General features: G+C 40.9%; 1 protein-coding gene across 3 annotated transcripts; it reads right to left on the bottom strand.

The window, feature by feature from the left end:
• Positions 1 to 3966: 3966 nt before the first annotated feature.
• On the bottom strand, positions 3967 to 14480 carry LOC147246345 (receptor expression-enhancing protein 6-like). Of its 3 annotated transcripts, none has more exons than XM_086182928.1 (6): positions 13995 to 14480; positions 13714 to 13847; positions 8835 to 8928; positions 7800 to 7938; positions 4648 to 4816; positions 3967 to 4503 (listed from the first exon to the last, which is right to left on the bottom strand). In XM_086182928.1, exons 2-6 carry the CDS (start codon positions 13826 to 13828, stop codon positions 4466 to 4468), a joined length of 555 nt encoding a protein of 184 aa, XP_086039054.1. In that variant the 5' UTR covers positions 13829 to 13847; positions 13995 to 14480; the 3' UTR covers positions 3967 to 4465. The 3 variants fall into 3 exon arrangements, with proteins under 3 accessions (XP_086039054.1, XP_086039053.1, XP_086039055.1); XM_086182927.1 differs by having other exon boundaries at positions 13931 to 14075; XM_086182929.1 differs by having other exon boundaries at positions 13935 to 14005.
• Between the last annotated feature and the right edge of the window lie 3588 nt (positions 14481 to 18068).

Genomic DNA, 18068 nt, shown 5'->3' with positions numbered 1-18068 from the left:
TTTCTGTTCATTTTTCTCTCAGTGCGTACACTTTCAAGTGGTTGGATGCAAGAGATATAATCCACTTAAAAGAAATTAGAAGATTATTTAATGGTCCGGATGGATGCAACTACATCCATTTGATCATCAAGTAAACAAACAAGCAAAAAAAAAGTAAGAAAAATGACATCAATCATAAGCCAGCAAAGTCCAAATCTATACGACTACATTTAATAAAGCAATGCAGTAATAATCACTGTCGCATTCTGGATATCAAACAAGTAGATTATGATCGATGGAATTAAATAAACATGAAAAGAGAAGCGACCTTTTTAGGCTAAGATTTAGTTCCACAACAGCTGCAGAAATGAAAGGAAGGGCATGGCAACTGATGTCACAAATGAGATATCAATTAAGTGAAAAGAAGATGGAAGATATCTGGTAAATGTCCCACGTCTTTACCAAGAGGAAGAGAATGACTGTAAATCTAGGACATTCTTTCCAAGTTTTCCGTGCAAAAAAACCCAAATGGTCACAAATCACACTTAACATTAGCAAACTGGAGCCAGATGTCATGTCCAGATTTAAAGATAAAAAAAACAAATATTCAACTCTCTCTGTATGTATGTGAGCATTATTAAGGTAAATTAAAGCAATCTTGGAGAGCTTCCATAATCAACCAGCACTCGTTGTCTGCGGCATGATCAGCACCACAGACAGCGACAACAGGAAAGCGATCAGAGCTAAACAGGAAGTAAAGACACACACACACACACACACACACACACACACACACACACACATATTCAGCTGTTGATGGAAGAAATGTGAGAGCTCCATCAATTTGGGTAAACATAACAAGTAGTTGTCATGCAGTTTGGTCTTGATACAGTTCAAGGTCTACAGTGGAGTCAGAGCAGGCCTGCTTCTGAGCGGTTTATGAGTCGGATTCCTGCATGACTCACCAGTCAAATAGCCTCGTTTGGCGCCCTCTGTCGGCGAGTTCTAAAACTACAGGAACAAGGCAGTGATGGAAGAACTGGTGATTAAAAATAACATTGATTGCTGCTGTTGGGGGGATAATGGAAATTGCGGGTGGTGTGTGTGTGGTGTGTGTGTGTGTGTGTGTGTGTGTGGGGGGGGGGGGGCAGAATATGGAAGCCAGTGCCCGGAGGAGAACGACACCTCACGCTCGCCTCTGAACACTCACAGTGAGGGAGGGTAAATGAAAGGCTAAATATATTCCACCATTCTTCCTGAAGGGAGCACGAACGTGTGCGTGACAAAAATCCACCCAAGAGTTCCTGAGACTTTTCAGTCCAAATCACAGTCTCCTTCCTCATTTTGCATCAAATTCAACGTGATTTATCAACTGGGAACCATGCAGAGTTTTTTGTTTTGTTTTTTTAATGAACCATAAAACCAGATAATGAGCTATTTCAGAGTCAAGTCACCTCAAGAACGAAACAAAAAACACCACCAAACTGCTGGCGGCAGTGGAGGAAAGAGACGTTAGCAGGTTTTACTCTCCGGAGAATAAGAATGTCTTCATTTTTTTGTTTGTGGCTTTGATGGATTCTTTTATAATTTGAAGGTTGGATTACTTTTTTTTTAATCATCTTCATCATCATATTTTATTCTCTTTGATTAATCTTAATGTTACTCTTGATAATTTCTTCTTTTACAGATTCGTATTTGTCAATATTTTAAAAAAAACTGACAGTTTTCAAAATCGTATTTGGTTTATTAAGGATATTAAAAGAATACAATAATGACTTTTTTTTAGTTGTATTGGTGTGAATTTGTCTCAATTTTGTGCAATATGTATTAAATCCGATTTTAATTCACGTACCAACTTAATCCACGGCATTGTAGAGATATTTCAGCCGACGGCAGAAAATGAAAAATAAAAACCTGTGCCTTGAAGAGGCTGGAGAGCAGCTTGTAACAATATAAAAGTCAGCTGAAACACCTTTGTGCATGTATATGGAGATTCCACTCCCTTCCATGACCCTAATCTTTTGCAGCTCTTCTTCTGCAGTCCTAATCCATTTCAGGCTCCACGCTCATTTCAAGGGTTTGAAAAACCACCACACAGCAATACAACGTAATAATTGCTTTCTGTGTCCCATTTCTGTTTAATCAATAACCTGTCGTCCAGCTGTGGCGGGGGGGGGGGGGGGGGGGGGGGGTACATAACAAGCACCCGGCAAACATCTTCACAGCGGACATTTCCAGATGGGTGCCTTCCTTTCCCTGTGACAGTGTGCGAGTGCGTGTGGCCGTTGTTGCCGTTTCAGTCCACCATTTCTCATGCATTACATATCCAGCGCTCTAACACAAAGGGCCTCCCATCCAGAGCTGCTCACGCGTGAATGCAGAGCCAAACACAAATTAATGTCTGGGTGGTTAGACGGCCTGAGTGGCTGTAAATGACTCGAGGGTGACGGGTCAAAAGGATCAAGCGGCGATGCTGGATGGCAGAAAGGGAGCAGTAGTTTACCCTGCAACGTATATAGCTGGCACGTGCACAAACACAATATCAGCTGGCATGAGTGTGTACACACATGTAGATAACATATGACTGCCAGGCAACAAATATGGTGTTCTAACTTCAGGAGTGTGTGAAGACTTTCCAACCTTACGCCTGCAGGCTCACCTGCACTGAGGGTTGGAAGACATCTGGCTCTGGATGGGGAAGGAGAGGAAGTGAACTATTTGATATCCTCAATATCAATGCGCTGACATACAACGACACACTTACAAAAGTGTGTGTGTGTGTGTGTGTGTGTCTGACAAGAAAAACCTCATCGTTAAATGTCAAACTCAACGTAGCCGGGGGCTGCCGAATATCCAGCACGCTTCCAGTACTCACACAACAAAAAGTCATATTTAAATATTCAATTGTACTGGTTTTGAAAGAGGGGCGACACCAAAAGGTTACGACAGCGTAAGACTAAGAAAAACCTCAAAGACAAGGTTGGCTCGGATCAAAGAATGAACATTTAAAAAAAAAGGCTAACATGAGTTCCAAAAGGTTCTTTCAACTGACATGGTTCTACTCAGGTTGATTCAATGAAATGGAACGCACACGTATGCTGATGAGTATTTGCAATGACTGAATTTCCAACTGAAGGCTGATCTTTATCTTTTTAAAATGTAGAATCTAAACACCAATAATAACGATAATGACAGAACTTGCCTGAACTTGCCTGCAAAGTTTCACCATGAGGTGATTTCATGCCAAGGGTCTGCTCTCCCGACTGTATTTCACCTCTCACAGTGGTTTCTTAGAAACTAGAACTACATGAAGTCAATATTAATACTGTTTTTTTCTGCTCCTTCTCTTCTTTAACAAGTGAGCGATATTTGAGGGTTCTCTAATATCTGTACTATTGATTCACATGTTCATAAACCAATCAGAAGTTCTTGGTCTATTTTGTTTTCCCTGAAAATGTGACCGTGTACTTGGACTGCAGTGAGGAGGAAAACACTTCACTTTTGTTCTGTGTGATTACTGATGGAGGACCTTGTGTGTGTGTGTGTGTGTGTGTGCTTCTGCTGCCATTATTCATGACATACCGCATTAAGAATAAAGGGGTACTGTAAAAAGTGGGCCACTCTCAGGACTGAGCACTTTAGGTTCTAAACCTGCCAACACACAGACACACACACTTCCAAATTGTAACGAATGTTATATCGGATGCCGTTCACAATTCCTGCAGATATAAGTTCATTATTGAGCAAATTTTAGAGTTTAAAAATTAACTTTGAGGCAAACCCTCAGAGGTTATAGATCCAGAAAACACAATTCACTCCACTCGCCTCTGTTGTAAAAGTACAAAAACAGAAAAACAATTACAGAAATCACTGGAGCGAGAACATTGTAATTTGGCCCAAATAAAATCCAATTTCCCTGATGTGTGAGGAATGACACCAGCTGGAGAGAGAGCCCCAGAAGAAGCAGACACAAAAACACTCCTCCAGTTCACCGTGGTTCCAGTTTTATTTATTCATCATGAAGAGATGAGAAATTAAGACATATCAAAAGACAAGTTGATTCCAGTTAAACATCAAGAGAACAGTACATGTAAACACACTAGGAATTAACCCCTGCAGGGCACAGGTGAGGATAAGGCTGTTAAGAAACTCATGAAATGTAAAATTTCTGTTTTTGACAGAAAGTTTCAATATTGTAGCGTTAACCGTTTCCATGATGGCTCTGCGCACCTGAAAATGACCGACACCAACAGACACACAATCACAAATTTTGCAAATTTTTGTTCCTCTCTTCTATTTTGTCGCACTACAACACAAAGATCCGATCCAGAATTCACAGTTAGACTGATTGTACCGGCTTATCTTCATGAGTGTGAAGCTTCACTTCACTTCACATCATGACGGGAAAGAGTGATCGTCATGGACGAACAGAGACGAAACAAACACAACATAAAACACACAAAGACATGAGGCTTTCCCGTGTTCCTCACTGGTTCTTGTCATGGTTGAGGGCCAGATTAACAGCTGATGAAATAAAGAGGAAAAACTGTCTCAAAGACGTTTTACTGGAGTTGATGCTAATGATAATCTACTGTGAGAATACTGCTGCGGTAGTAACTTAAGTATACAGATGCGGCTACACTTGCACGAATACTACGGGTATCTCACCCTCCTTTGTGACGGTCTCAGTCATGCTTTTAGCCTTGGCGCTCAGATTGCCCACCATGTCGTCCATGGCGGCCTGGTGTTTCAAGAAATATGGCCGGATTGCTCGTTTGTAGAGGATATCGGAACCGTTCCACGTCACTGGCGCCATACACCATATCAGGAACAAACACTGAGGAGAGCGAAGGCGGCAAAGACCAGATGTTTATTAACCCTGAGTTCATGAGCTGGGTTTATCCAAAAGAACCACAAAACATTGAAGATCATCAAAAAGTGATATGTGAAGTGTATAAAGCAAAATAATGCAAAGAAATGTTAATCACTAAGAAATTACAGTACAAAGAAAGTGGAAATATTTGTTACTATATTATTCTATTCTGGCCTGGGAGATTTTTTTTTTCTAAATTAGCAGAGGAGATGTGCAAGATTAAGAGAGATCCCGCTTAGCTGAACAAACTCCTTCAACCGCTAGAATTCACCCCACCATCCAACTGTTCCTGCCAATTTTCCAGGATCAGCATATCTGGCTTGAATAAAATGCTTACATTAAAAAACAGCAAACAAAAAAACCCCCCAAAAAAATCAACCCACTTTAGGTTTTTATGTTAATTTTTGACGGTACGCTGACTTGTAATAGGAAGAACGCATCTTCATTCTCACTGCACCCTGAACGCAAGTTTAAATCTAGTAAACATATTTAAATTTTGATTTATATGCTAACAATCAATCGGATCTGATGTTCTTTTTCATCATTTATTTCATTCAGTAGGCTGTCCGGGGCAAAAAATATTATGTTAACAATCGGAATCAAACATTTTTAAACTGTCCTGAAATGATCCTTTAAATTTTTTTTTAAAAAAGACCAATTACTCTGTTGGCTTTGCTGGAACGAAGGACAGACGGCGACTTCTCTCACCGTAGATGGACAGGAGCTTCTGTCTTGCTCATGAAAGTATTTTGGAGTAAACGGGTTCCGATGCTTAAGGATGAGAACCTCTTAATGTACAGTATATGCATCAATCGAATCAAGAAGTTTGGCATCTATCGAGCCAGCTTTCGTGTCTTAATGCTCGGATATCTGACCCCACACACACACACTCGGGCTGTAATCTCCCAGTCGACGGTCGATTTATTAGTCAATACGTTCTGGCTCAGTCTAAATTCTGATTGGTCGAGCTTTTGCCATGTTAATTTCATCAGGAGGAAAGTACCGAAAGCACCCCTGTTTCACAGATAACAATCTATCTTTGAACACCCCCCTTGTTTTTGCTATTTTGGATTAGCCTGACCCGCTAGAGACAGACAGACTGAAGAATACTAGGCCAATGTCTGGTGGTTTGATGAATGTGTATTTAATTTTGACGGTTTCATTTAAAGTCAGTCCTCGTCCACCATGTCAAAGACATCTGCAGTGTGGCAGCATTTCATGAAAACAGATAATGGAAAAAAGTCGAATGCAAAGTTTGCAAACAACGGTTTTCATGTCACAGCTCCACGACAAACACGACGTATCACCTAGAAACGGTGAGCTAACTTGTCCACCTTAGGTTGCCCCGTCAGTTTTGAGTCTATGAGCATATCAGAATTGACATTTCAATATTTTAGTCTCATAATTGTTTTGTTTAATTGTACAATTTTTTACAGTGGACTTGCCTTTTGTGTTTAAGAGTAAAGTTTTAAGTTAAAAGTCTATTTGTGTCTCAGCCGCGACGCCGAGCTCCTCCGTTCAGTCTGGCTCTGTGCGCAGGACAAATGATAGTCGGTCAGTTTAATTATAACGTGACAAAAACAACTGTCTGAATATTCCTCAACAGCTTTTGTGCTGATAGTTGACACAGTCTATTTTTCATATATAAAATTAGTCGATTTTTAGTCGAAATTTGAGGGCTTCAGTCGACCAAGAATTTCTTTGGTTGATTACAGCCCTAACACACACACACAAACACACACACAAGTATTACAACCACCACCTCTACGAATATGAATCTGTCAGTTAAGAGTATGAATGGCGCTTCTAAACAGCTGCAACCTCCATCTACGGCTTGTGAGGCAACCATGTGAGTGAAGGGTGTCTGGACATTGTGTATCATGATGTGTATTTTTATTTTTTTTGAGAAGTCCTTGTAGTATCATTAGTTTTTTTTGAGCAAATTCATCACGATTGTGGCTTTTATTGCAATATCACTTTTGATGCAGCAGACCTGACAGCACAACAATTTCTTCCCACGGGAGACAATAAAAGGGACCATAACCTGATATTTGTCAGCACAGACGCACATCTTTGGAGAAGTTCATATTGGATGTATGAATCTATGTCAGTCGCTGATGACATGCAGCTTCTTCCTCTTGCTCAGGCGCTACTGACTCTCAGTCAGCAAATACGCAACATTTCAGTGAGGCTGAACCTTGTGCAGTCCCCATTCGCAAATATCTGCTGCATTGTTGTGTTATGCAACAGGCCCGAGTTAATTTACCGTCACTCATTGCACTGTGAGGCATTGTGTCTTAAGCCGATTTTTTGAGGATTAAATTCATTCATTGAATCAACCCATTTTAATGGAGGCAAGCAATAATGATGATCGCGGCAATAATGCAGGAATAATTGGAAATTGAGGTGACTTTCGGTTTCATAGGTAGAGTCACTTTGCCTCATTGACAACTTCACACAACTAATAAGGACAAACTTCCAGATCGAGATAGTAATAATGCCAAACTTTGCCAAATCTGTCACCCTTTATTTCCCTGCATATATTATAAGAGGTGTCTCACCAGCTCTCATAATTGTTGAGGTGCTCAAGCAATTAGTTTTGAAATTGTGTCCACAGTAGTACATCTAAAAAATTGTTCCAGTATGTAAACTAGCTTTTTAACATACTCGCTTTTCCAGTGACAAAATACTAAAGCTTGTTCATTGAGTTACAATAGGGTTTCTACTTAATGTTACACACATTGTCCACAGGAGGGCACTGTTGCCTCCTAACATGCAGACACCAATCTTTTTTCCACATTTGTTTGTTTTCAACGTGAGCATATTGGGTTTGACAAGTCCTTACGGACGATTGTGTTTTTCTTACAAACATTACAATTTTTTTTTTTTAAATGTTAGGAAGTTTAAGAGGCAGAATGAAATATCATCAGTAGAAAAGAAAGACTACCTTGCCAGCATAGTAGAAGGGGAACCAGGAGAGGAAGATGTCAGAGAAGGACTCCACAATGCTGAAGACTCCATAGACGACCCAGTAGGTGAGCCACTGTGTGTCGTCCTCCTTTATCGTGCTCTCGATGGCCTTAATGCTGAAGGAGCAGGAGCACAGGTTAGGGCACAGCTTAAAAACTATACGACGACTTCAAGAGTCGCAACTTTAGGGAGTGTACTTAAGAGTTTCTTACAGTACCATGTTCAAAAAGGACATTAGTGCCTTGACTTGCTGATGATGGCACCGGATGAAAAAAATGAGGGAGGCACAGCATAATTGATTCTGGAGGAGAATGTATGTGGGTAACAACATTCTACCTCAGAATGACCAGTGAATTAGCAGTCATCATCAGCATTTCACGGTAATCTATCCAAAAATTGTTGAGGAATGTTACTGGCTGTCGACAACAGTTGCAGGCGTTTTAGAACAAAACCATCCAGGAGAAGGTGTTTTTAACGTTTTCTTAATATCTACTGAGATTAAATTCATTCACTCGTTTAGGAAAAAGTCCTTATAGCCAGTAAAAGAAGAGAATGTACGTGTGTGGATGTAGTTATTAAATTAAGATGGAAAAAAATGTCCAAAAAGCAAATTCTGGATCTGGTGCACACCTTATTATCTTTTGTAGACAAATTCAGGTGGCTGAGAATGACAGACAGAAAACCAGTTCATGTTGGTGTTCTGTGAAGGAAAAAAAAAAAAAAATCTGTTCTCTATTGTAGCACTGAAGACTAAATGGGCAATTTTGAAGCACATATTTGGACGTTCTATTGCAGAAAACGCCCAGGTGAAATTAAGAAATGGCTGCATTCCATTTCAGTGTGACAGTTCAATGGTATTGTGCATGCTGACTGACTGGACATTACCGGTGCTAGCAAATGCTTTTCCTGCTGTGAAAATCCAAAATGATGGAGGCTTTTCTTCCTCCCCAACTAGAAATCTTATATGCATTTATTTTATAGATTTTGTTTAGGCGTTCTACTCCATACGTACGAGAAATATGCTGGATAGACAAAGCCGATCAGGTTGCAGAGCAGTGAGGCTCCATATCCGAACAGGAGGTACAAGCCAATGAAGCCCAGAGCACCTGCAGAGGGAGGAAGAGCAGAAGGTGGGACACGAAGGGGAGGAAGGGGAGGAGGGGGAGGTTAATCAGAGACTTGACAAGTGCCTCTCATGTCGAGCCACATTAATCCGTTGTCAGCAGTGTGTGTTTGATAGCAGGATGTCAGGACAGCACGGTACCAGGATGGGGAGGAGCACTGAGCTCAGTACAAACACTAATATTGTAATCCAGTTGGTGGAGGAGCTGTTGGCTTATACCTCAAAGCTCACGCAGTCATGTGAAAAACCTCTACAGTGGGGAACAATGCACAAACACCACATTGCTTTACGTAAGACAATTGCTATTACTGAGTTACCTACAAAGCAGCTGATCACAGTCGCTGCATGCTGCTGTCTTGGTCATATCTAAGATAATGTGCTGGACAAGTAAGTTCTCAGATCAATATTAAAAAAAACCAAGTTTTTCTTTTTAACACTTTATCGACATGTAAATTCCCCTTAATGATGGTGGGAACTTTGTCGCATGCAAACACAGGGACAGGTTTGGGGCGAAGCAACAGTCTCACCCTGAGGCAGCATAAGCAGATTAACCAAATATTAATTTTAAAATGTATTCAACACAAAATGAAGTCACAACTGTACCCTCAGAGTACCAGCCCAGGTCTGATCTTTGCATCTCATTTGTTTTCCCCACCTCATATCCAAATATCCACACAATTCCCAGCTAATGCAGGGAAACCAGTAAATACTGATTGCAATGGAAAAGAGCAATAGCAGACAATAGCGGTCATATTTGCTGATGGTCATAGAGAAATCATCAACTGACACCTTTGATCAACCTATGACTCATTCCAAAAAGCCAACGACAGAGTCTTGAACTCACATCGTGTGTGTGTGTGTGTGTGTGTGAAACAAAAGTCTGACAACATACACCCCATCTGACTGCTGAGCTGCTCAGAGAAAACGAACAATGCATCCAAGTGAAATAATGACTCGGTAGCCTTAAATGAAAACACATGACTTCCACATGGAGCAACTGAGGGAAAAAAAAAAAAAACACAAGCCATTACACATTTGCATATTGTTGTAGAGCAAAGATCACTAAAACAACTACTGTGATGTTGGTTTGAAATAACAGCCGCTGACATTAGCTTAGGTCCCGATGAAGCTGCTCTGCCCCACGTAGCTCACACAAGAGTCAGCACGAATGCTGCTTAGCCAAACGGGGAACAGTTCCACCTCTAGCAACCGACAAGCTCTAATCACAAAACAAAAATGTAGAGTGAGCCGCCAGGAAAGAATTCACTGTCTGCACCCATTATGAGCAAACCCACGGTCTCACTAGACTTTCTGCTGCTTCTCTAAAGGACATTTCTAGGAACAGGGCAGGACACAGTATAATTGGGCTGCTGTCTGGAAGAGTCACGTGGTATTTGCGTAACATCTTCATTATTTGTTTTAGATGCAAGTTGGGTGGTGGTGGTGTTTTAGCGTACCCCCCCCAAAAAAAACACACCTCACAAAAAATAAAAGGGAACAAAAAAGAAAATGGATGCAGTTAAAAGCAGAGTGCAAGGTAATGGACTACACTTGGACTTTCTGAACATGTCATCAGTTTTTAGGGGCAATGTTGTCAAAGAAATGATGGGGATCGGATCTGTGTGTGTGTGTGTGTTGTTTTTTTTTTTTATAAATAAAGACATTTACACACATTTGAGTTAAAATAGGGATGCATGATATTGGAGATTTTTGCAAGTATTTGATAAGCTAATATTTTATAATCCATTGAGCTGCTATCTAATATTATGTTTAAATTTTGGACTAAAATGGTAATTTTTTTTTACTCATAATAACCCATAAAAAAACATAAATAACTGCTTCCTGGTCATTGAGGATGAGCAAAGAAGAGACTCGAGCGATATTCTCAGGCACCTCTCGTCAAGCGTGATCAAAGAAAGAACCAAGTTGATGCAGCGAAAACTGTTTACAAGTGTAATGGCAGTCATTAGAGAAATGTGCAGCAAGTAATCTAGGAAACAAACTTACCACTCAGTCATTGTTGTGCAGACATGCACAATTTGTTTCAGGGGTTTTGTGCCTTCACGTCTACATTCTATCATTCTCTAGATGAGCAACCAATAATAAAAAATGTCAGAACAGTGAAAGGCAGGGCCAGGAAGAAGAAATCTTTTAATCACGGCAATCTAAAGTATCCATCTTTTTAACTAACCGTACTTTATTTACATATACTATACACATTACATATACACAAATATTGCCACCACTACTGTACTTAATCCTCAATGTTGCACAGAATACCATGCTCCTCTAAGCTGTTCATATATCAGGACTTTACCTTATTTTTATTTCCTATTTTAGTCATTTATTTTAATTTTTCTCGTGTTACTTACTTGGAGTTGTCTGCCTGCCTTGTTCTAAGCATTTCATTGCTCAAATGACGCTGTCAATATTGTGCGGATGACAATAAAGAATCTTGAATCTATTTCGTGTCATTTCTTTTATTCGGAACTCCCTCACACATGAAAAACCCACCAGAACAAGAAGTTCTTCTCCCTCATCCTGGCTTGGTGGGATGCCTCCTCTTGCTCTGTATTATCATGTTACCTTACAACAGTGTGAGGCAGCAGAATTTGAGAAACCATTCATTGTCTGCTTTATAACCTTCCCCAAAAATCAAATTCATACTTGTAGACACTATGTTACCTTCGAACTGTAAATATCACATCACACAACCATAGAGACCAAGTTAACTCACAGCTCCACGAGTTTGAACCCATGAGTTGTAAAATGATCTGTAACAAAATGTTCTGGACGCTATAAATGACAATCATCATCAGATTATTTTCATTTTTAACATAGGTGATAATGCTGTTGCTATCTTTATTAAGCTATATCTGTAGCTGTGCATCCTGACGGAAAATAACCATCCCTGTGATGGTTATTTGCAAGTATGCCCGTAATCTGATAGCATGAAGCTACATACATACACAGAATTTAAAATACACTCAATTTCCCTTCACCTCTGATCAACAGAAGCTTGTGAACGCACGTCACTGTAGATCAATTCAGAGTTAAAGACTGTGGGTTTGAATGTAGGTCAACCTGGCTAACATGCTTCCTCTTTCTCCATTAATGGCATCAAGGGCAAGCCTTGACAGACAGCCTGGGGGGTGTCTGACCCCGACTCCTGCTGCGCAAACTGATAACAAAATAGTCCCAAAACACAACTCCTAACAGCTAACAGTGCGACCGGCACTTGAATAACCAGTCCGCCTGCAACCCCCTTCCATCACACCTTGTGCTGGATATTTCAGGAAGAGTTAAAAATACCCTCGGGACCAGCTGTTGGTGGCCGTAAGATGTTAGACGCAGGTCATTCAAAAGCTGAATGTTAAATATGTGTGCATATTGGAGATTACATCATTTTATATAAAGGGTTAGGGGGTCAATTCATATGAGTGCTATGAGCTTTTTTTTTTTTAACGTATCATCAATCATTTCCTAATTTCTGAATCAAAGTTGAAGTTAAACTGCTACCAGCTGACTGTTGCAGTTGACAATTTATTTCAAAATATAATAATCTACTTTTACTGGTATACATCGTATTTGACACCTAAATATAAAAATTGCCCATCACAATTTCATGGAGGTGGGGGGGGGGGGGGGCATGGCTTGGAGGTAGAGTGGCTGCCTGGCAACCGAAGGGTTGCTGATTCAACCCTCACGTCCCCCGGTGACCATGTCCAAGTGTCCTTGAGCAAGATACTGAAACTCTAATTGCTCCTGATGGCCCTGCGACAGACAGGCGACCCGTCCAGGGTGAACCTCGCCTCTCACCCAACGTCAGCTGAGATAGGCTCCAGCCCCCCCCCGTAACCCTTAACGGATAAGTGGTAGAAAATGGATGGATGGATGGATGGATGAATTTCACAGAGCCCAGAGTAATGTTTTCAAACCCCCCAAATTCTTCATTTTCTGCCATAAAATACCAAAAAAAAACCCCACAAAAATCCTCATATTTACAAGTGTGGAGCCAGCAAATGTCTGGCATCTTTGCTTGGAAAAAGACTGCAGACTTTTAAATGAAACAAAAAAGCGATGGATGAGTTCTCTCTCTGTTGACTTACAAATGAATTTGTTGCAGCTCCAGTTAGTACAATGAATTCAATCATGTTTATGTGGTGTGCAACACTAAATGACCATCCAATTTTGAGAACGTGAAAGCAAACACAGCACACCTGTTTATGAGATGGACCAGTTTACCTGCCTGGTTTATGAGTGACTTGCTGTGGGTGAGTCAGATGATTTTAGGGGGATGTTAACAACTTGTTATACTCTCCTATTCTGTGTTTAAGTTGCTTGACTAATTTATTATTTCCCACCATATGGACAAGTTCATAAATAAACTACACCCCTTTTATTGCATAAAATTATCTCTATCTCTGGACTGAATGGGGGATGTATGCAGCTGTAAATGTAGGTGAATTAAGTGCAGATAAGGCGGTGCATCTATCAAAACCGACGTTGAGATGTGGCACTGAGGTTGAACTTTGATTAACATGCCTGAACGGGGTGGTAAATGACGAACACGGGATATGAAATAGCAGTGAAAAGTCGAGTACTGATGCAACCGTGCGACCACAACCGTCTGGCAGACATGAGCGCAGCTAGCGAGCGGAGTGGAGAGTTAGCTGGCGTCTCAAAACAGACTACCAAGGAAGTTCCCTATTATATAAAGGCCTGTTAAAATGGCTAAAAGTGATCGTCATTGTTGCTGTTCACATACCCAAGGCGATGAACTCTCTCTTCACCCCGGTTTTTTGTTCCAGCGTCGTCAACTGATCTGTCACAAAGTTCTTCTCGTGCAGCAGAGTCACAAAGCGCTCCTTGAAGTGACTCATTTTCAGGGTCTTCCTGAGCCTGAAACACAGAGGAATTAAATACATGTTGCAATAACAGAAATTGGAGGTATTTATAATAAAACACAGGCTTATTTTACTGACCTACTTTGGATAATTCGCCCGAGAAGTTGGCCCCGGGGAAGGCTGACACAGGCAGCAGACTTACCCGAGTTCCTGTGACAGAGGGTGGTGGGGGAGGAGTTAGAAAGTCCCCGCTGACCAATCACAGAGCTCCGTGGAGTAACGTTCGCTGCAGCAGGTGAGGAAAAACGGTTCCTGCTGAGACAATTAACATCAACAGGGGCAGTGCTGGGGATTTGGAGGCCCCGCCTTGAGATCTATTTAGTCAAATTTCTGGGAAATTTCAAAGCATCTTTTGGATGGAACATTGACTCATTAATGAAATGCTTTTACCCACAAAATTTGTGATTTGTTTCAATGGAAATCACACATGCTTGCATAGACGTTGTAGGAATTTTTCAACAAGTCATCATTAATCAATCAGAAGGACCCACAGAGTCTATATTGCGCTGTTCAAAATCTTGGGAGGACACCTTCGAGTTAGTTCAAAAGAATTTATTCAGATTAACAGAAAAGAGTACAGAGCTCTGGAGATCGTCTTCCCCTATCCTGGAGTCAGCATACGCAGATGCGTCGTCCCTGGCATTGGGGCAAGAAGTCCAACGATCTAACTATCTCTCCAGTTTTATGTGTTACAAGGAGGTGCTTATGTGATCGCATGCAAGTGTGTATTTTTGATCTTTGTGTTATTTTGCAGATTCTTCTGTCTGACTGCGTGCCAGCACCATCTGTTCCCATGGTATACTTCTTTGTTGCAGCTGTGAAGACAAAAACCCCTCTTTTCCTGATCCATGACCTTGCTCTTATCTCCGTCCGACTCCCACTACTTCATGCTGCTGTAGCAATTCTGTGGACACTGCTCTGACCTGATTAGCTTGAGGGAGTGATGCTAGCCTTGAGCTACACTCCTGCTATTCCCCGTTGTGACCTTTCACCTGTGTCCACTCTTATACAATCTGGTCTGTGCTTCACTGCCTTGTGTTTCCTGCACTCTAGTTTAAGCAAATATATGTATAAATTTATCTACAGTTTAAGCAAATATATATATATAAATTTATCTACAACGTCAAAGCAGGGCTGCCCAAACTTCTTCCCCTGGTGAGCCAAGCTAAATGTTGGGCTCTGGGCCAAAAGTAATTTATATTACTTAAAAATGCAGTTCCAAGTGGTCCCCCATAATTTTGTTAAGTATACGTCAATAAACGAGTTTTCTTACAATCTACTCAAAAGATTGAAGTGTATTGTACAACAGCAACTGTAGTGACTTGAACTCAATCGGGTTATTTTCTTTTTATGTACAAAGTCTAAATTCAACTTATGGAGATAAAAGTAAGTGAAAGAACTGGATACACACTACCAGTCAAAAATTGGAACCACTTTCTCATTCAGTGTTTTTTCTTTATTTTGACTACTTTCTACATGATTGATACATACCGACGACATTAGATATTTGAAGCAAGATACATGGAACTATGTAGCAAAGAAGAAAAATGTTAAATCACTAAATATATGTGAGATTTTAGATTCCTCAAAGTAGCCATCCTTTGCTGACAGCGCTCCAAAGCCTTGGCCTCCCTTCAATGAGCTTCATGATGTCATCAGCTGAAATGGTTTTCACTCCTCAGGTTCGCCTTGTCAGGGTTCATTTGTAGACCTTCTTGCTTCTTAATGTGGTTGGGACCATCAGTTGTGTTGTGCAGAAGTCAGGTTGGTACACAGCTGACAGCCCTGTTTGACAACTGTTGGAGTTCATATTACAGCAAGAACCAGTCGGCTAAGTAAAGAGACACAACAGTCCATCGTTACTTTAAGAACTGAAGGTCAGTCAGTCTGGAAAATTGCAAAAAATTTCAACGTGTCCCCAAGTTCAGTCACAAAAAGTGTGACCAGCCCACTACAGGAAGACCAAGAGGCCCCTCTGCTGCTGAGGATGAGTTCATCTGAGTCACCAGCCTCAGAAATCACAAGTTCATGCGCCTCAGATCAGAGCCCAGACAAACGCGTCACAGAGTTCTAGTAGCAGACACGTCTCTACATCAACTGTTCAGAGGACACTGAGCCAATCAGGCCTTTATGGTCTAACAGCTGCCAAGAAACCACTAGTGAGGAAAAGCAAGGAAGGAGGTGTGATGGTGTGGGGGGCTTTGCTGGTGACATTGTCGGGGATTTATTCAAGATTGACGGCACACTGAACCAACATGGCTACCACAGCGTCCTGCAGCGACACGCAGTCCCATCCGGTTTGCATTTAGTTGGACCGTCATTGATTTTTCAACAGGACAACGACCTCAAACACACCTCCAGGCTGTGTAGGGGCCGTTTGACCAAGAAGGAGAGTGATGGAGTGCTGCACCAGATGTCCTGGCCTCCACAGTCACCTGACCTAAACCCAATCCAGATGGTTTAGGATGAGATGGACCGCAGAGTGAAGACAAAAAGGCCAAGAAGTGGTCAGCATCTCTGGGAACTCCTTCAAGACTGTTAGAAAACCATTTCAAAATTGGCTGGCTATTTTGAAGAATCTAAAATATAAAACATGTTTTGAGTTATTTCCCACTTTTTCGTTTACTACATATTTCCATATGTGTTTCATTCATAGTTTTGATGCCTTCATTGAGAATCTAGACTGTAAATAGCCATGAAAATAAACTGAAAAAACATTCAATGAGAAGGTGTGTCCAAACTTTTGACTGGTAGTGTACATTAAAACAATACAGGGTTATTGAGTAAGAGAAGCTTGATGTGGTTAAGTTCGTCTTAATTTAGTTTAGTTTGTCATATTAAAATAATGTCCAAAATAGAAAAAAACTTAACAGGTGGGGGAAAAAAATCCTCACTTTTCCAATAACAGTACTTTTATTAACCATTCAAAACATCCTGTCATACAAAAACACTGGAAAGCTTCACAGGTATGAACATTACATGTTTAACAATTAGTTTATGTATTGTCAGCTTCTCATGAAATTGCTTTGTTCTTCAAATTCAAGAGAAAAATCGAAATGCTTGTGCTGTAGTTCCACTGAGATTTAAAGAGCACTCTTAACTACATTTTAACATAACATTAAAAAGTTAAGTGCCAAAAGAAATGTTTTGTTTGCAATAAACATCTTGCCAATAAATTCAACCATTTTTTGAGCTCTTAGCTCCAGCCATGGCAACCGCTATGCCAGAATCTTTTACCCAGTAGAGCTGACAGTGGCAGCAATGAGAGGCAGCTTATAACAGCTGAAAGTGCTGCGCACGCAATTTGAAGCATAATGGAAAAAAAATCATGGCGACGAGAAAACTGTAACCATATTTTGTCTGTGGGCCAAATTCAAAAAAATCATAACAGAAAACGTCAACAAGCAGCATTTGGTCCCAGGTCAGTGGTTTGATACCATGGCTTTAGAGTTCAATTCAAAACTTTTTCCTCTCAGGTACAACAGTAACACTAAGAAATTAAAGCTGCAAGCAGCGTTGTTAGGGCCTGAGCCTCCTCGCGCCTGCGGCCGGGTCGCAGGAGTCGTCCGGAGGGTGAACCCCACCTCTCGCCTGAAGGCTGCTTGGATAGGCTCCGCCCCCGCCACCATTCACAGGATAAGTGATAGAAAATGGATGGATGGAAGTCAGTAAAAGGCAAAGAAAAGATTTGTACCCTATTTCTCCAGTCAAGTCCAAATATTTGGTGCTGATATGGAATCCCGAGGTCACATGACCTGAAAGCTATGAAAGAGCTATTTTGGCATATTAAATTATAGGAGGCAGAATTGTCCTAGAAAATGTAATGGAAAGAAATTCCTAGAGTTCCATTCCAGAACTAATAACTGGTGCTGTTTTGAAGTCTCTTATAGAACAGTTTCTGCAGTACATGAGAAAAAATGGAAATTGTTCTCAGTTACTCACAAAACAAAGAAGGAAACAAGAGTTGTGCCCTATGGCCTTCTCAGCTGCCATAGTTGCAACCGTCTTGCTGTCACATGACAGGGTCTTAAATGGGACCACAGTTACAATTGTCTTTCAATGTCTTGGCAAAATTAGTTGGAGCTGAATGAAAGCCAGGACTTTTGTCAGCTGAGGATTGATGCTGTATCTGTATGTGCTGATCAAAATTGCCAGATCAAAGAAGACAGGATGGAAGAGATCAAAGCCAGAGTGTCATGAAGATAACAGTAATGAT

Source organism: Aulostomus chinensis, chromosome 17 (assembly GCF_037954235.1).
Source record: "Aulostomus chinensis isolate RoL2024-O1b breed Wild chromosome 17, RoL_Achi_v1.0, whole genome shotgun sequence".
Lineage (NCBI taxonomy): Eukaryota > Metazoa > Chordata > Actinopteri > Syngnathiformes > Aulostomidae > Aulostomus > Aulostomus chinensis.
This window is presented reverse-complemented; position numbering and strand designations above follow the sequence as displayed.

Coding starts and splice junctions, on each gene's coding strand:
- LOC147246345 (XM_086182928.1), bottom strand. CDS start 13,828: ATGAGTCACTTCAAGGAGCGCTTTGTGACTCTGCTGCACGAGAAGAAC. Junction 4,817..7,799: donor CCTTCTACTATGCTGGCAAG/GTAGTCTTTCTT, acceptor CGCTCTCCTCAG/TGTTTGTTCCTGATATGGTG. Junction 4,504..4,647: donor TGAGACCGTCACAAAGGAGG/GTGAGATACCCG, acceptor TTATTTCATCAG/CTGTTAATCTGGCCCTCAAC.